We start from the raw sequence: 20,215 nt of genomic DNA, 5'->3' as shown, positions 1-20,215 counted from the left end.
ATTGTAAAGTATGAATCCAGCAGTAGAGGGACCATCCCAAAAAATGCTGAGGCTGATCAGGGTAAGGCAACATACTAGGCTTGCAATCCTTTAAAAGTTAGTTACACACAGCTGAATTCACTTTCATTGTATCCTGCCCTTCTCACCTGATGAGGGATGCAGGGTGATTTCTCTCCAACCAATTACTTTCTTTTTGCTGCGTAACATAAAGGAATAAGTGGTTTGCAAAATTGTCGGCTTTTGCATGGTTTGTAAGTGTGATATTTTGTAGCTTTATTTTATTGTAGTCTCATTATTAACATTAGCAATACCGACATATTTTCCATAAATTGTATTAAGGGAGACGAAGAAGTACTTTGTGCCTACCCACAAAAAAAAACCTTAAAAAAATCATATTTTGTTAAATGTGCTTAACTTTTATTACCAACAACCTTTTAAATAGGTACTGATGTAAAAGTGGGGTACAGAACCTGAAAATATCTGCATTTTCAACTTCTCATGGCATAATGAATAGTCCATTAAATTTCGAGGATGCAGCCGCGCAAACAGAATTTCCTCCACTGATATTTCGGCCGCGTATCGTCCGGCCATCCTCAGGTGCCAAACATGGCCTTATATGCGGGTCACAGATGCTAGTCATTGGTAAAGAAATATGTTTACACATGCGCCGCCTGTGTGGCGAAGGCATACAGACATTAGATTAGCGTATCAATGTATGTTCGGCGGCAGTGATACCACAATGACTTCTCTGCAGTTTAATTAAACCAATAGCTGGATTCCATGCTTTGTTGAAATTAAAACCATTATCTCTACTTATTAATTTATTAGCTAATCTAATCTCTATAGCTTCCTTGAAGACAGATTCCCAAAAGGAAGAGGTGGATGTTAAAATCTTCACATCACTGTAATTCATGAAATGCAATGTATTAATACAATGTTCAGCCACAGCTGTCTTGTCTGGCTGTGATAAGCATGTGTATATTCAATGCTCCACACATCTCTCATGAATGGTGTTTGACCTATGTTTGACTTCTCACAATTTTTGCAAGGAATCTGATACACACCCACTTTACGAAGCAGTAAATCGTCCTTTACAGAGCCGAATAAAGCTGCAATCTTTGTGGGGGGCCAGAAGATCACCTTAACACAGTGTTTCTCAAGAATACGACCTATCTTAGATGCAAGAGCACCCACGTAGGTCCAAAACGCACTTGATCTGAAGGAATTACTATCTTCTTCCCCATCACATACCTGCATTCTAGGTTTTGCATTGACTCCTTTATGAATTTGTTGCGGATAAAATCCATTCTCTTTTAAAATGCTTTTGAGGTATGTGAGCTCTTCTTGCAAATTATCTTTATCGGGTATACAGTGTGCCCTATGCACTAAGGTATTAAGGACACCTATGGTCTGTGAAGGGTGATGGCAGCTGCTGGCACATAGATATAGATTTGTGTATGTTGGTTTCCGATATACGGCATGTTCTAATGTGCCATCAACTTTACGGCAAACAGCAACATCCGAAAAGGGGAGGCGGCCTTTTTTTTCTATTTCCATAGTAAATCGATACTAGCATGGATAGAATTCAAATGCTCAAGAATTTGAAATAATTCATCCACCTCATGCAGCCATACCACAAATGTGTCATCCACGTACCCCCAGAAGGCCGTTCGTTTAATACTTGCTGAGTCCAGTGCCTTGTCCTTGAAGGCTTCCATAAATAATATAGCTAGCAGAGGGGAGAGGGGACTTCCCATGACAAAACCATCAATCTGCTCATAAAATTCACCATTAAACTGAAAATAAGATGATAAAAGCACATGTTCAAATAAGGCCGTAATGGTCTAATCAAAATGTTGACCAATAAGAGATAAATAGTCCTTTAAAGGTACCTTGGTATATACTGATACCATGTCAAAATTAATAAGCACATCCATACTATTTAGCCTGACATTGGTAAGTCCCTGAATAAAATCCATAGAATTACGAATGTGGTGACTACATTTTCCTACCCATGGTTTTAATAAGGAAACTAAATATTTGGCAGAAAAATATGTTGGTGAACTAACAGTGCTCATTACAGGCCTCATCGACAAGTCCTCTAGTCGCTCATTCTTATCCATCTTGTGAACTTTAGGAAGCCCATAAAATCTCGGTGCTACTGCACCTCGCACTTTTAAACTTCTTATGACTTCCTTCGGTGGTGATGAAGCATTCAGCAAGGCAGCAGTCCTTATTGTCATTTGTTGGTAGGATCTTTGTTGATCTTCCGGTATGCACCAGAACTAAGTAGACCACATATCTTTTCCTTGGAGACTTACTGAGGTGAAAGGACGGTAGCACTACCTTTATCAGCCCTTGGGATGACTGTGTCAGTATCCTCAAGCAGCTTTTGTATCGCACATCTCTCTTCCTTGGAGACATTACTTCTTTGTGGACGATGTTTTGTAATTGCTCGGCAGGTTTCACATCTGATTTCTTCAGCAGACTCCTCTAATAGTGGTCGGACAGCTTCTTCCATGCCACTGAAGAAAGATGATATCGGCAAAGTCTTTGGAGTAGGGGCAAAATTTAGCCCTTTACTTAAGACAGATAACGTAAATGTAGCTTCATCCAGATCCTTACCTGTCAAATTTACGACATTTAATAAAAAGAGGTAATGGTTTTAATTTGGACAGATCATGGAATCCAGCTCGTGGTGTAATGAAACTGCAGAGAAGTTGTCGTCATATCACCACCATCGAACATACATTGAAAAGTGAATCGAATGTCTGTAAACCTTTGCCACAGGTGGTGCATGTACAAGCATATTTCTTTCCGACGACCAGCATCTGTGACCCACATGCGCAGTACCACTGCGGTGGAGCATATAAGGCCGTGCTTGGCATATTCTTGTTAATCTTGTGACTGACTCTGAGGATGGCTGGACAATACACGGCCAAAATATCAGCAGAGGAAATTACATTTGCGCGGCTGTGTGCCCTAAATTTAATGGACTGAAAATATCTTTTTACCACAATCTTTGCAGTGCTGACACATTTTCCGTAATGTTTTCACTGAGTGGGGGGTTCTTCATGACCACAACAAAAAGTAAAAAAAAGTAAAAGCTTCATTAATTTTCATTCACAACAAACCTTTGAAAGTTATATAGATTTGTAAGAAGCATCCTGAACCTGAAAATATGAATATAATAATTGTTGTGTAACTCCGGCCGAACAGGCCATGAAGGCCCAATGGTACCTACGGTCGCTGTGTCATCCTCAGCCCTTAGGCATCACCTGATGTGGATACGAAAGTACATGTGGTCAGCACACTGCTCTCCAGGCCATTGTCAGTTTTCATGGCCGGTACTGCTACTTCTCAATAAAGTAACCCCTCAAGTGGCCTCACAAGGACTGAGTGCACCTCACCTGCCAACAGCACTTGGCAGACCTGAATGGTGACTCATCCAAGTGCTATCCAAGCCCGACAGCACTTAACATTCACTGCTAAGACTTACATTTTTGGGGTAACTTTTACTGAAAACTTTAAAACAGCTGTGGAATTTAAGAGAAGAAATCATTGAAAACAACAAATATTTTTTTCAAAATTTTAAAATATAAAGTACCAGACTAGATTATGACATTGTCAAAGAGCGATCACTAAGAAACCCCACCCTCTCTCTTGCACTGAGAGCTAAGTCTTTTTCTTTAATATATGGTTTGTATTTACAGATCCCAATGATGTTGAATCACCACGTGCCTCTTTTATTTTGCCGGCCAAGTATGGAGTTAATACTCAGACACCACCAATCAGTCCAAATGAGGAAGATTTATCTCTTGTTTTGGGCACTATGCAGGTATCTGTCTGTTTTCAGGGTTGGAGGTTTTCTAGAAATATTGGTTTATACTTCAGTGTTTTGGTGCCTAGTTAATGTTATGTATGGAAATGAAATTAACTTTCACTATGATAGCTAGAGCACCCACTGAGCATATGTTGATTTATTACTTATCTTGTAAATTCAGTCTGTTGTACTGTTTATAGCTGTATACTAGAATGCCATTAACATTTAAATTAAAAATCTATGTGAGCATTATGTTAAAATGTGCTTAGTATGACATTCCATAGATCACATACGTCAGCATGAGAGTTTGAACTCTCTGAAGAACTATTGAGTGTAATTTCCAATTTTAAAAACTGCATAATTTGTGTGTTTGCAAAAACTGAGATGTCAGCCATCTCAACTGTCACTGTTGGATCATTTTCTTCAACTGTGTTGGCAAATACTTGGTTTTCTTTGGTTAACAGTAGGATTTCAACCTCAAAATTAGTTATGAAATGTGATATAATTTAGTTATCACACTGATGACTGTTAGTGGTATAGTCACAGATATGGAAAATCCATGCAGATGTTTAGCTTGCACAACAATGATTGCATCGTCTAACCGTAAAATATGAAACTGAAGTAGGCAAGGCTTTTAAAGATAATAACAGAGAATAACTGCCATAAACATGACTTTAAAAATTTTCTAAACATTTTGACTTCAGTATTTACTTCTGTGTTTTCGGGAAGTTAGTGATAAAGTGTGACTCCCATGTGGAAAATACCATTCAAGTATAGAGAAATGTCGATCTGGCCAAATGTATGTTCTCATTTTGTGTGCTGTAGAAATCATGAATATCATTTTTTTCTTTTTTTTCTGTCTACTGTTCTACTGTTCTCACATATTACATTTATATTGAAGAACATAAGAGTTTCTGTGATGTAAATACCCGGTAAAGATGGAATACTAGATATATGAAACAGTGATTTAAATAACTTTCTATATTTGCATTCTAACATAACTCTGAAGGCCCTTTTTTGTGATGTGAATATGCTGATAACTGCTTAAGTGTTTCCCCAAAGTGTGGCCTAATATATAACACTTTGAAGACCAGCCACCTGTATCAATTATGCGACTGAACAACTGGCCATTTATGGCATTTTTAAAAATGTCGGTAGCTAGTTTATGCATTTTAGCATGTCACTTCCAGACTTTAGGGAGTTGCACTGGCCACAGATTGAATCCAGCCAGAAGGTGATGACAAGAGCTGGTGTGCCGGCCATCTTGGATGTGGTTTTTAGACAGTTTCCCACATCCGACTGGGTGAATAAGCGGCTGGTATCCACATCCCGACTGCGTCACACAATTTGCAAACATTTCAAAAACAGCCTTACACTTTCCTATGACTAACGCTAAATGGAAACAGATGGGGTACACAATCAATTTCGGTTTGTGAGGGGGGCGGGGTCAGAAGAACATCTGGCCATCCGCTGCCATTAACATTGCCAAATCCAGATAAACAAGCTGATCCCCTGAAGACTCGGGATAAGGCCAGTAAGAAGAAGAATTATATATTCTGTAAAAGAGCCATCATCAAGGTTTGTGTTACATATTTATTTTAATTCTCTGTCTGTTGACAACCTTAATAATAACAAAAACAGAAAGTAAAATTTTTGAAACAATGGAAAACCCATGATGGAATGTAACAATATTATTAAAAGGAATGTGGTTATTCACCATAGAGCAGAAATGCTGAGTCACAGGAAGGCATAACAAAAAGACTGTCACAACATAAGCTTTCGGCCATGAAGGCCTTTGTCACACACACACACACACACACACACACACACACACACACACAAAAAACAGCAGCACCTGGCAGCTGAAGCCCCACTGCGAGCAACAGCAACAGTGCATGATGGGAGTGGCAAGTGGCAACTGGGTGGGAGTAAGGAGGAGGCTGAGGTGGGGAGGGGGAGGGATAACAGGGTAGGGTTTGGGGACAGTGAAGTGCTGCTGGAAAGCATGCAAGGATGAGTTGGAGAGAGGCTAGGGCAGCTAGGTGCAGTTGGGAGATTAGACAGAGAGCAGGGAAGAGGTGGCGGGGGGGGGGGGGGGGCGCTTGCGAAAAGGAAAGAAGTAAAGAAGACTGGATGTGTTGGTGGAATGATGGCTGTGTAGTGCTGGAATGGGAACAGGGAAGAGACCGGATGCGTGAAAAAAATGACTAATGGAGGTTTAGGCCAGGATGGTTACAGGAACACAGGCTATATTGGAGAGAGAGCAATTAAGAAAAGCTAGTGTTGGTGGGAAGGATCCATACGGGACAGGCTGTGAAGCAGTCATTGAAATGAAGGACGTCATGTTGGGCAGTGTGCTCAGCAACAGGGTGGTCCACTTGTTTCTTGGCTACAGTTTGTCTGTGGCCACTCATGCGCACAGACAGCTTGTTGGTTGTCATGCCCACATAGTATGCAGCACAGTGGTTGCAGCTTAGCTTGTAGATCACATGTTTGGTTTCACAGGTAGCCCAGCCTTTGATGGTATAGGTTATGTTTGTGACCGTGTAGGAGTAGGTGGTGGTGGGAGTATGTATGGGACAGGTCTTGCATCTAGGTCTAGTACAGGGATATGAGTCACAAGGTGAGAGGTTGGGAGCAGGGGTTGTGTAGGGATGGACTAGTACATGGGATAGGCTCAGTGGATGGTGGAATACCACTGTGGGAGGGGTGGGAAGGATAGTGGGCAGGACATATCTCATTTCAGAAAATGAAGTGAGGTAGTTGAAACCCTGGCAGAGAATGTAATTCAGTTGCTACATTTCTTGGTGGTACTGACTTACAAGGGGAATGCTCCTCTGTGGCCAGAGGGAGACTGGAAAGGTAAGACACTGGAGATTGTTTTTGTACAAGATTGGGAATGACTGCTTGTCACTGCAAATATGATGACCACGTATGGCTAGGCTGTATGGAAGGGACTTCTTGGTATGGAACGGGCAGCAGCTGTCGAAGTAGAGGTATTGCCTGTGGTAAGTAGGATTGATATGGACAGAGATACTGATGTAGCCATCTTTGAGGTGGAAGTCAACATCTAGGAAGGTGGTTTGTTGGATTGAGTGGGACCAATGAAGCCAATGGGGGTGAAGCTGTTGAGGTTCTGGAAGAATGTGGATACGGTGTCCTCACCTTCTTTCCAGATTGCAAAGATGTCATCGATGAATCTGAACCAGTTGAGGGGTTTAGGTTTTTGAGTGTTTAGGTAGGATTCCTCTAGGTGGCCCATGAATAGATTGGCATAGGATGGTGCCATCTGGAAGTCCATAGCCGTACCCCATATTTGCTTGTCAGTAATGCCATCAGAGGAGAAGTAATTGTGGGTGAGGATATAGTCGGTCACGGCGACTAGGAAAGAGGTTGTTGGTTTGCAATCCATCAGGTATTGGGAGAGGTAGTGTTCAAACCAACAACCTGCTTCCTAGTCACCATGACCAACTATATCCTGACCCACAATTACTACTTCTTTGAAGACATTACCTACAAACAAATATGGGGTACGGCTTTGGGAAACCGCATGGCAACATCACATGACAACCTATTCATGGGCCATCTGGAGGAATCCTTCCTAAACACCCAGAATCATAAACCCCTCACCTGGTTCGGATTCATTGATGACATCTTTATCTGGATCGAGGGTGAGAACACCCTATCCACATTCTTCCAGAACCTCAACAGCTTCACCCCCATTTGCTTCACCTGGTCTTACTCAACCCAACAAACCACCTTCTTAGATGTTGACCTTCACCTCAAAGACCACTAAATCAGCACATATGTCCATATCAAACACACTAACCACGTGCAATACATCCACTTTGACAGCTGCCAATCATTCCATACCAAGAAGTCCCTTCCACACAACCTAGCCACCTCTGGTCGCACATCTGCAGTGACAAGCGGTCCCTCTTGAAATATACCGGGGGTCTCACTGTGGCCTTCACAGACCGTAATTACCCTCCCAGTCATGTACAAAAACAAATCTCCTGGGTCTTATCTTTCCAGTCTCTCACAAAGTTTCAGCATCTGGCCACCGAGGAGCATTCCCCTCATAATTCAGTTACACCCACAACTGGAGCAACTGAATTCCATTCTCCGCCAGGTTTATGATTACCTCTCGTGCCCTGAAATGAGAAATGTCCTGTCCACTATCCTTCCCAACCATCCCACAGTGGTATTCCGCCATCCTCCTCCTCCACCACCACCACCACCACCAGCACCACCATCACCATCTCAGCCTTTTCCCACATCATGTGGGGTAGGCATTGCTCTGCTGGATCCTTCTCTTCCATAAATGCCTATCCAGTGCTTCTTCTCTGAACCATCCTTTCTCCCGTAGGTCCCTTGCTAACTTGTCTTTCCATCTCAGCTTTGGTCTCCCTCTTCTCCTTGATCCTTCGATTTCCAGGTCTTCAATTCTTCTCCCCACATTTTACTCCCCTCTTCCTGGGCATGTCCATACCATCTTAGCCTACTTTCTTGGATCTTCTTCCCTCTGGGCCCCACTTTTACTGTTCCCCTGATGTACTCATTCCTTTGTCTATCCTTCCGTGTCATCCAACTCATCCACCTTAACATTCTCATTTCTGCCACTTCCATCTTTTTCTCTTGGGATTTTGTAGTTGGCCAAGTTTCTGCACTATACAGCATTGCAGGCCTCACCACACACTTGTAAAGCTTTCCTTTCATTCTGCAGCTAACCTTCTTATCACACAGTACTCCGCTCAATTTCCTCCAGTTTATTCATTCACTATTTATCCTGTGCTGTATGTCGGCCTCCAGTCCTCCATTACTTTGCATTTAAGAGCCTAGGTATTTAAATTTCTTGACCAGCGACAGTTGTTCTCCTGGCAGGTTAATTATATAGATCTTTGGCATTCTTGGTACACATACACATTGTTTTCACCCTGCTAATTCTCATTCCCCTTTCCTCTAGAGCTTTTCTCCACTGTTCAAGCTTGTCTTAAAGTGCCTCCTGGGTCCTACTCACACTGGAAATGCCTTTGTTGCACCTGCACTGCTCCTGACTTTTGTCTTTGCGCCTTTGTACATGTCTTCCATCACCCTGATATATTTTTCTGGCAGGCATTTACTTTTCAGACATCTCTAAATGTCTTGCCTCAGCACACTGTCATATGCCTTCTCAATATCGATAAAGACCATATGCAGTTCAGCTTGTACTACTCTGTGCCTCTCCATCAGTTGCCTTAGTGCAAATATTGCATCAGTTGTTCCTCTTCCCAGCATAAATCCAAGCTGTTCTTCACATACTTCAGTTTCTAGACACAACCTCTTCTTAATTATCCTTTCCCAGATCTTCATTGTGTGGGACATCAGTTTTATCCCTCTATAATTGCTACAGTTTTGGAGATCCCACTTCCCCTTATGTATCGGAGCAAGTACGGCTTCTCCACGCAAGCAGCATTCTTTCTCCTTTCCAGATCTTCTGCATTAGACCCCAGGTAATATCAGTCCCCTGTTCTCCCAGAATTTTCCATCCTTATATTGGGATTTGATCTTCCCCTAGGGCCTTCCCATTTTTCGTTTTCTTCATTGTGTGTTCGACTTTTTCCCTACTTATACTTTGAGTCATTCGTTCATTTATATCTCCATCCTCATACTTCTCTCGTACATTTTCCTCTTTCATTAGCCTTTCAAAGTACTCCCACAACCTATTCAGGATTTTCACAAGATTGTGTAATACTACACCTGATTCATCCTTTATCTGCCTCATTGATGTTATGTCCTTAGTCACCTTACCTCTTGCTTTAGCAATCCATAGGAGTTACCTGTCATTCTGTCTTCTTTCTAGCTCTTCATACACCTCTTCCATTGCCTTAGCCGTTTCTTTTGCCACTGCTCTTTTTGCCATCTTTTTTGCAGTCTTGAAGGCCATTCTGCCATCCACCGAACCTATACAATATACTCGTTCATCCCTACACAACCCCTGCTCCCAACCACTTACCTTGTGACTCATATCCCTGTAATAGTCCTAGATGCAAGACCTGTCCCATACATACTCTCACCACCACCTACTCCAGTCCAGTCACAAACATAAACTCTCCCATCAAAGGCAGGACTACCTGTGAAATCAGTCATGTGATCTACAAGCTAAGCTGCAACCACTGTGCTGCATTCTATGTGAGCATGACAACCAACAAGCTGTCTGTGCGCATAAGTGTCCACCGACAAACTGTAGCCAAGAAACAAGTGGACCACCCTGTTGCTGAGCACACTGCCCAACATGACGTCCTTCATTTCAATGAATACTTCACAGCCTGTCCCGTATGGATCCTTCCCACCAACACCAGCTTTTCTTAATTGCGCAGGTGGGAACACTCTCTTTCCAATATAGCCTGTGTTTCTGTAACAACTATCCTGGCCTAAACCTTCATTAGTCATTTTTTCAACCATCCAGTCCTTTCCCTGTTCCCATTCCAGCACTACACAGTCATCATTGCACCCAATCTCTTTACTGCTTTTCTTTTCTGCAAACACCCCCCCCCCCCCTCCTCCTCCCATACCTCTCCCCTGCCCTCCGTCTAATCTCCCAACTGCATTTAGCTGCCCTAGCCTCTCTCAAACTCATCCTTGTGTGCTTCACAGAAGCACTTCACTGTCCCCAAACCCTACCCTGCTATCCCTCGCCATCCCAGCTTCCTCCTTACCTCCACCCAGTTGCCACTCCTATCCTGTACTGCTGCTGTTGCTCACAGTGTGGCTTCAGCTGCCAGAGACTGTAGTCATGTGTGACTGAGTTGCGTTTGCATGTGTGTGTTCGCGTGTGTGTGTTTGTGTCTGTCTGTCTGTTTTTCACAAAGACCTTGATAGCCAAAGGCTTACATTGCGACAGTCTCTTTGTTGTGCCTATCTGTGATTCACGATCTCCGCTATATGGTGAATTGCAACTTTCCTTTTCATAATAAAGTAAAATGTTTGTTACAAAGCAAATATTTTTTCAGTTGATACTTAATTTCACTGGTAACTGCCTCAAATGTGAAAAATTTTGAAGCATTCTGGCATGCAGAGTGGTATGTTACAGTCATGACACTGCCTGCACTGCCTGTTAAACCCTCGGAGTCTCAGCAATCTAAGTCTTGTCGAACAGCTGTAAATTGATTTCTAGAAATTGTGCAAATGAAGTATACTATATAGATTTCCAGGTACCATGGCTTTTTTCACATTTATTGCCACCAAAAACACTGTGATGATCAGATCTGGGTGTGTATCAAATGTTTCTGTGCAAGGAGACATCTGCACTATTATGACACAGTACCACAGTGGCAAATACCATTAATGTCTGAAATTACAATCCTTTTTAGACACAATCTTTCAGTACGAACTTTGTTGTAGAACCCCTTTTTTATGTGTGGTAATAAAAATTCATTTAGACAGAATTAAGCACATTTAAAATTACGTGAACTTTAGCAACCCTCTCATGCTGATAAATTCAAACTAACTGATTAATAACATTTATGACTTTGAAAATTATTTAAATTAAATTTTTTACGTATTTCGGCCTTGGCACACATTTTCTAGATGCAGCGGGTTTTTAAATATTTACTGAATTCTTTCCCGGCGTTAGCTATGGAACACAAGACTGTCTCTGTTAGCATAAAATGGTTAAATATTGCCAAGCCGACCTGAACATTTAATTATCATTGACAAAACACACTTCACTATATGTTTAAGTTATTTGCTTTAGAAATTGAAAGAACCAACAGATTAACAACTTCAATGTTAATTATCCGCCTATGAATGCACAAATGTAAAACCAGTAATAAATCCAGTCAGCCTCAGGATCGCTGTAAAAGAAAAATATTTTGTAATTCACTGTTAATTTTACCTGCTCCCGATTTACGGGTTTGGTTAATTTTATAGCGGAACAATTTTTTAAATGTGGCACTGCTGCAAATCGTTCGGTCGCGGCACAGCCCAGCAACACCAACGATAATCGCTAAAAATGCTGAAAATTCTTTAAAGAAATATTATAGATGACATGGGCAAGCTAATTTACATTAGTAATACACAATTTTGATAAATTATAATGTATTTAGACCATAACAATAATTAAAATTACACACCTTTATAATTTCTCCTCTAATGGCGACTAAAGATAGATACAGACAAAAGAAGTCTACTCATTCATATAATGCTACGTCACAGTTTCCTCTCTCTCTCAGCTCTCGAGGAAGACAACAAAGAATGCACATTATGTAGTGCTATTTATAGTATTGCTGATAATAAATATCTCTTTGTAATCTTACAACATTATTTTCCTCTGTGGCTATATTTTACATTTTTTCATCACAGATATTAACATATTTCATAATTACATTATGAGTATAGAAATATTACAATCATAAATACATCGAGAATATTATTACAGAAAATATTACAATAATAACCAACGTTCTTTATACAAAATTAAATAATATTTTTTGTTAAACAATTACAGTACATACGAATTGCTTCATAGCGGCGTACATAATACAATTAAATGTCATTTCATTTTATTAATAGTGTGTGTGCTGCTAGGGAACGTTACAGTATCAAATGTTTCTGTGCAAGGAGACATCTGCACTATTACGACACAGTACCACAGTGGCAAATACCATTAATGTCTGAAATTACAATCCTTTTTAGACACAGTATTTGCAGAACACAGTGGTCGTGAATTGTTTAAACAGTGCACACACTCGAGTTTTTAGAGTATCACCGAGTTGACTGAACACAAAGTACATAGCCCAATACCAGGCATTTGTCAGTTTAAAAGACTTAGCACAACAACTGCTTGATAAAAGGCATCATAAAATCCACACACACTGTTAATCATATGTACATAGTCTGATGTTATTCATAGAAATGTTAAATGCAAATTTAGCAAATAATGCATAGTTGTGTGAATGTCAACGTGGTAAATCAGCAACACAGGAGAGATAGAACTCAAATGGTAAATCAACTTTAAATGCTATTCAGGCTGGTTGTGGTTTCTCAAAATTGCACTTAGGTGTTGGGCGAATACTAGCAGTTTTCAGACCCTTTCAACATAGGTATGCATGTTTATTTGCTTCACCAGGACTTTCATGATAAAGCACAGATTTTAAATGTTTACTTTCCACCTGTAGACTTCTTATGATTTGTTGCATGTAATGTTACCATTGCTGAATCTGAACCCAGACTGAAAATTTTGGGTAACATCCAACTATTTAAAGACTGGTGTACGAACATTTTGCGATCTCGGAAACTACATAGACATTTGAAAAATGGTTAGGTTAGATTTTGCCAATCAGAATGGATTATGGAGTATTGAAAGTAATTCTGTTTATGAAATATGTGGTGATCTAGGAAATTAGAAAAGTTTATGAAATCATTTTGTGCTTCCACATTTGGAATACCTTGATTATGAGAACAGTTGCCTCATTGAAAAGTAAGGTAAGTGATACAAAAATCCAAATTAATGGCTTAATAAATTTGTAAAGTATGTCATCTTGTGCATGAAAATTAGTTCAACGAAAGTATAATCGTAAAGATTGGAATCTAACAAGCACAGGGGCAAAATGTGCAATTTGTATTGTAGCTCCTTTTGAACTTCAACGTTAGTTATCTGATAAGTTAGTTTCATGGAAATTGAAATATGTTGGTGAAAAGTTGTATTGCCAGCCTTTCTAATGAGCTGTCACAAACTCCATAAATACATACATAGTTTTTGAAAATATAATACACTGAAGCACCGAAGAAAACTGATATAGGCATGTGTATTCAAATATAGAGATATGTAAATAGGCAGAATATGGTGCTGCGGTCGGAAATGCCTATATAAGACAATAAGTGTCTGGCACAGTTGTTAGATCAGTTACTGCTGCTACAGTGGCAAGTTATCAAGATTTAAGTGAGTTTGAACATGGTGTTATAGTCGGCGTATGAGCGATAGGATGCAGAATCTTCATGATAGCGATGAAGTGGGGATTTTTCCATACGATCCTTTCACAAGTGTACCGTGAGTATCAGGAATGCGGTAAAACATCAAATCTGCAACATTGCTGTGGCTGGAAAAAAATCCTGCAAGAATGGGACCAACGACAACTGAAGAGAATCGTTCAGCGTGACAGAAGTGCAACCATTTTACAAATTGCTGCAGAGTTGAATGCTAGACCATTTACAAGTGTCAGTGTGTGAACCATTCAACAAAACGTCAGCTATATGGGCTTTTGGAGTCGAAGGCCCACTTGCGTACCCTTGATAACTGTACAACACAGAGCTTTATGCCTCGCCTGGGCCCATCAACACCAACATTGGTCCGTTGATGATGGAAACATGTTGCCTGGTTGGACTTGTCTCATTTCAAATTGTATCGACCAGATGGATGTGTACGGGTATGGAGACAACCTCATGAATTTGTGGACCCTGCATGTCATCAGGGGACTGTTCAAGCTGGTGGAGTATCTGTAATGGTTTGGGGTGTGTGCAGTTGGAGTGATATGGTACCCCTGTTACGTTTAGATATGCCTCTGACCGGTGACACATACAGAAGCATCCTGTCTGATCACCTACTTCCACTCATGTCCATTGTGCATTCCGATGGGCTTGGGCAATTGCAGCAGGACAATGAGACACCCCACACATCCAGAAGTGGCTCCAGGAACACTCTTCTGAGTTTAAACACTTCTGCTGGCCACCAAACTCCCCAGACATGAACATTATTGAGCTATCTGGGATGCATTGCAACGTGCTGTTCAGAAGAAATCTCTACCCCCTCGTATTCTTACAGATTTATGGACAGCCCTGTAGGATTCATGGTGTCAGTTCCCTCCAGCACTACTTCAGACATTAGTCGAGTCCATGCCACATTGTGTTAGGGCACTTCTGCATGCTTGTGGGGGCCGTACACAATATTAGGCAGATGTACCAGTTTCTTCGGCTTGTCAGTGTATAATTGGATAGGTAAAAAATTTGCTCACCAAGCAGTGGCAGAAGCAAACAGATACAAAACTTAAGGAAATGTGGAAGCTTTTGGAGCCAGTGGCTCCTTCTTTGGAAGAAGGGTTGAAGAGGAAGGAAGAGGGTTGAAGGAAAATGACTGATGAGGTTTAGGAAATGGGGAGAACTGCAGAAAAGGCGGCCAGAACCTCAGTTAGGGGAGACTTACTAGGCAGGATGAGAAGAGAAGACTGCACTGTATCGAATTTGAAACCCAGGGAGCTTAAAAGTGGAAGATAGTGTATTAAGCAAGACTGAGATTACTGACCAAACATCTTGCAAGAGTTACAGCCTTAAAGCTAAGTACATTATACAAGGTAGATATAGGGGTGGGGAAAAATAAAAGATATAAAAAACTAAAAAGGAGTGAAGGAAGGAACAGTTACTGAGAAGAAATGCTGGGTCTGAAAAAATTAATGTAAATTAAGAACAAAGAACATTTTTTAATGCCAGTTCTCACTGCGGAGCTCTGAGAAACTGTGTTGGGGACGGGGGGGGGGGGGGGGGGGGGGGGGGGGGGGGGGGGGGGGGAGAATCCAGACGTGACATGTTCAAAACAGGCACTGAGGTCACACGTGTTGTGTTGTAGAACATGTTCTGCAACAGCATATCATGTGTTGCCAGTATACACCCTCTGTCTCTGTCTTTTCGGTCAGGCTCATCATCAGATTCCTCTGCAAAAAAGACGAGACAAAGACAAATATGTTGTATGATACCCAAAACATCATCAGAAATATCACTTGCAGGAATAATAGCAAGGAAAAACTGTATTAGGTAGCGGTTATTTTCATTGGTGTATTATTTAAGATTTTGAAATATTTGAGCACTTACAACCTGCATACTACTTAGAAAATGTACAGAAATTGAAAAATAAGTAAAATAAAAAAATAACAATTATTTGTAGAGGTATAATAAAGCAGATGGGAGATTCCAGCTGGCTCTCTTTCAGCACCATCAGGTCATTTCCTTCCTCCCTGATGTGCCACTAGATTGATATGTCTTTTCCAAACCAACTTTGCACACTCTTGTTGGACGTTCTTCCTTCTGAGTGGCTGTTTTTTTTTCCCCCTGGGAAGTGCCATCCTACAAGTCTGTTGATGCAGAAAAACTTTCATGCATCAACACTGAACTTTTCCCTTTTTTTATTTTTTAAAGAAGTCTATACACTTCACCATGGGTTGAGGAAATAAGATTAGAGATACATCCAGATGGATAGAATGCTCATCACCTGTTGGTCTTTCCCTACTTTTTTCAAAAAAACTCTGGCGTAGTAGGCTGATGGTCAGCAAAAGTCCAGCCTCATTTAGCATCAGTTGTTTTATTTTGAGAACTTAGCTGCCTCTTTCTTGAATGTGTAGATGACTGTATTGCAGAGGACATACTTGGTTGACTAAACAAAGTCTGAACAACTTCAGGCTCACCATCAGATTCCTCTGCAGAAAAGTTGAGACAAAGACCAATAAGTCAGTTGATAACAAAAACACTACCAAAAATGTCAGTTGCAGTAATATTAACAAGGTAAAATTGTATAAGATTGCAGCTTTCCTGAATATTAAATCTTCTGCCCACTATTCACACTCCGATATTACTCTTTTTGAACCAGAATTATTCAGTTCTTGCTCTAAAACTTCCAAAATTTCCTGTTCACTCAAAAAAGTGACACATTTGAGAGAAGAATTATTGGAACGGCAAACACGAACAAGAACTGTGCTAATCTGACTACGACACATGCTCAGAATGATATGGACAGTCTCTGTAGCAATTCTCATCACTTCCTATTTGTTTCGAAGTAATTCTATAATTGGAGCATGGTGGGCGGCCCCAACCAAGGTGTGAGTAGGCAGACAATATATGTAGCTCTTGTACAAAAGCCATGTGGTTTCCAGTCATTTACTGGCTTCTGTGTTGCACATAGAAGTGACTCAATCTATGCTCATGCAAAATCTTTTCTTAGCAGCTTTGTAATCTGAGTAAAGTTGTAAGGCGAGAATGAAAGTAGGCGAGATATGCACACTTTACTGTTTTCTCAGTAAAGCAGGGTTTCAGTGACCAAAGAAATTAGCTAGCAGGTTTTACTTACATTACTTAAAATTGCTTTGCAAGGATAATACTAAGAATTTAGTTTGTCCTCTATTATTTGTTCATCATTGTTAGAGATAGATGGGTTGTTCATGTCTTTGTTTTGAGCCTTTTGAAACTTAGTGGGGCAGTTTTTTTACTGTTTATTACAAATGGATTATTCTGTGGCCAGTTCCTAAGTTGTTTTTTGACGGTGTTTACCACTTACTGTAATCCTCATTTTCCAATTTGATAGATTTGTGATGTCATATGCAAATATGTTAGCTTTATGAGCATTCATGTTTTAGCATAAGTTATAAATCTACAAAAGGAGCAGAAGTGATTCCATTGCTGATTCTTGGGATCCTTCATATTTAATTATAACAATGAAAATAATCAATTATTTAAATGGACAGATAAAAAATATCTAATCACCAAGTGGCAGCAGGGAAAACACACACACACACACACACACACACACACACACACACACACAAATTAACTTTTACAAACTTTCGGAGTTAGTGGCTCCTCCTCCTGGTGGAACAGTTGAAGGGGAAGGGAGAGGAGTGAAAGAAAAGAACTGGGGAGGTTTAGGAAAGGGGTACATTTTAGAAAAGTCACCTGGAAACCTGGTTCAAATGGCTCTGAGCACTATGGGACTTAACTTCTGAGGTCATCAGTCCCCTAGAACTTAGAACTACTTAAACCTAACTAACCTAAGGACATCACACATATCCATGCCCGAGGCAGGATTCGAACCTGTGACCATAGCGGTCACACGGTTTCAGACTGTAGCACCTAGAACCACTCGGCCACTCCGGCCAGCTGGAAACCTGGGTCAGGGGAGACTTACCAGACAGGATTAGAAGGAAAGGAGTCTTTAGTGCACTTTATGCGTACTGCTTGTTTAAGATTACTGAAGAAGAAATCATTATGATTTATCAAGCAAATCATCCAATGAACATGAAACTAACTAACTAACCAATCCAATTATTGGAGTATTCAAATACTATCTTGCTCATTCATTCACATTCTGTAGATTCCATCGAGGGGAAGAACTTTCAGGAACATGGAAGACTGAATGAGGGTGTATCAGCAATGTAGGAAAAGATAGATTGCTACTTACTATAAAAGTAATAAGCCAAGTTGCAGACAGGCACAATCAAGACACTTACACATAAGCTTTTGGCCTCAGCCTTCATTGGAAAAAGAGAAACACGGACCATTCGTTCACACAAGCAAGCACACCTCACTCACTCATGACTGCTAATTCCAGCAGTGGCATTCTCATCTGAGCTGTCAGAGTTGGTGATTATGAGTGTGTGAGGTGTGTATGTTTGTGTGAATGAATGGTGTGTGTTTCCTTTTTTCCGACGAAGGCTGTGGTCGAAAGCTTATGTGTAAGTGTCTTGAGTGTACCTGTCTGCAACTTGGCATGTTATCTTTAAGATAAGTAGCAGTCTGTCATTTCCTACATTGTTGATATTCCTACCTGGAGTTTGCATTGTTAACACAAGAGACAAGGAAACCATAGGAACTGAACCTGTATACTGTATTAACAAAGTCTCTCATCTTGTTTCATCTGAGTTTGTGGAAAGTGGATGAAAAACTCCTGCGACAGTGCTGATTATTGTGGGAGTTGGCAAAACATTTGGTGTGGATGACAAGTTCATTGCATTGTCCAGAATCCTACCCTTCACATTAATGATGGTGCCTGAGTAAGTTTCGTGCTGTGAAAACATCTTAAGTTTGTTAAACTTTACAGTCTGTCTCACTGTGGCCATCATGTGAACCCAGTCAGATTTAGTTACGTCGTACCATCAATCCAAGTCCGTGAGTTGTAGGATAACTCCACAAACAACTCCAGGTGCAGATGATATAGTTGTTTAGAAACCAAATCCAAGCGTCAGCATGTAAACCATATCCTCTCCTTAATAATAGCAGAACCAGCCTTTGTTAAGATTTTGTTATTTACGGAAGATGAGTGTACTATCCTGGCAAATTTTTGAATTATGCCATGATTCTAGTACTGTAATCAAAAGCTGAAAGAGCTTGATAATCTTACTCTCAAATATAATAACTTATCCAAACTTTGAACGCTTAAAACCTTGTGCTTGCAGAAAGGGTACTCGATTTGCATCTTCATGTTTTTGCAGTGCAAAGAATGAGCCATGAAATTTCAGGCATGCAACTTAGTAAACCCTATTTCTTTCTCAAATATTCCAGCTGTATACCCTTCAGCCATCTTGTGAATGAGTCAGCAGACTGAAGCTGCAGCACTCACTCCATCTGTTCAAACATGCAGACTTTATTTGACAACAAAGAACTATTCAAAATTGCACTTGTGACTACATGGTCTATCCTTACTGGGATATTGATATATCACTATGGGCTGTACTTTTAGATACATCTTTTCACGTTTACTAAAGCAAACTCCAGATTACCTATTTTGTCCAGGTTGAAACTGCTATCTCTATTAATTAAATTCCATTCCAAATGAATTGCCATAGTTTCTTTCACTACTGAGTCCCAAAAAGGATTTTGATTCTGCAGTGCTGATCATAAAGAAACATTAGTATCCCAAAAAGTTGGAAATTATGGATTAAACAAAACACAAACTCTACAAAAAAATTTATTTGATAAAGCATTCCACATTCACCATTTTATGTTAATTTAACAGCTTCAGATGTTGCTTCCAAGACATCACTCCATTTCTGAGAGTATTTTTTTTCTTGGAGCGGTGGTGGAAACTCTGCCTCACAGTCTGCTCTGCTGTTCCACAGTAGCGTTCAAGGCTAACAATGACACCCCATTTGTGTAGGATAGCTTTAGTTCTGATATGGCCTGTTCAAAACCTGTTTAGTTGGCACCAGATCTTGCTTGTTGGTTCAGACCATGACGCTGATGTAGTGAGGTGTTCATAACCATTACAGTGTAAAACTTTGAAATACTTTCATCTCTCTTTACATGCTTGCTCCAGCAGAACTGGTTGACCCTGCACCAGTAGATCACATCCTCACACAGATATTTGTGGCTTCAGGTTGGAGCATGGATTGTTATCAAGTATCCAGTTGATTTGCATTTTCTTGTTTTTGTGGCACAAAGAATACTCCATTAAATTTTGAGCATGCAGCTGCAGAAATCCTATTTCTTCTTAAGATATTTCAGCTGTATACCATTCAGTCATCTTCGGAGTGAGCTAATATAATGTCATCCTAGAGACGATGTGCACTAAATCAGTCAAGAAGGCTAGGAAAGTATTTATGCTAGAAAGAGCAGGTAAGCAGTTGTTACATATCACTTAGACAATGAATTGACATC

General features: G+C 40.4%; 1 protein-coding gene across 1 annotated transcript in view; it reads left to right on the top strand.

The window, feature by feature from the left end:
- Window positions 1-20,215, top strand: part of LOC124616792 (guanine nucleotide exchange factor subunit Rich) — a 292,166-nt gene that overhangs the window by 177,966 nt on the left and 93,985 nt on the right. Inside the window, exon 17 of the mRNA XM_047145207.1 lies at window positions 3,714-3,838. Within this exon, the coding sequence (XP_047001163.1) occupies window positions 3,714-3,838 (125 nt within the window). The remainder of the gene's footprint in view (window positions 1-3,713; window positions 3,839-20,215) is intronic.

Source organism: Schistocerca americana, chromosome 5, assembly GCF_021461395.2.
Source record: "Schistocerca americana isolate TAMUIC-IGC-003095 chromosome 5, iqSchAmer2.1, whole genome shotgun sequence".
Taxonomy (NCBI): Eukaryota; Metazoa; Arthropoda; class Insecta; order Orthoptera; family Acrididae; genus Schistocerca; species Schistocerca americana.
The sequence above is the reverse complement of the archived record's forward strand: the minus strand, read 5'-3'. Positions and strand labels throughout refer to the sequence as shown.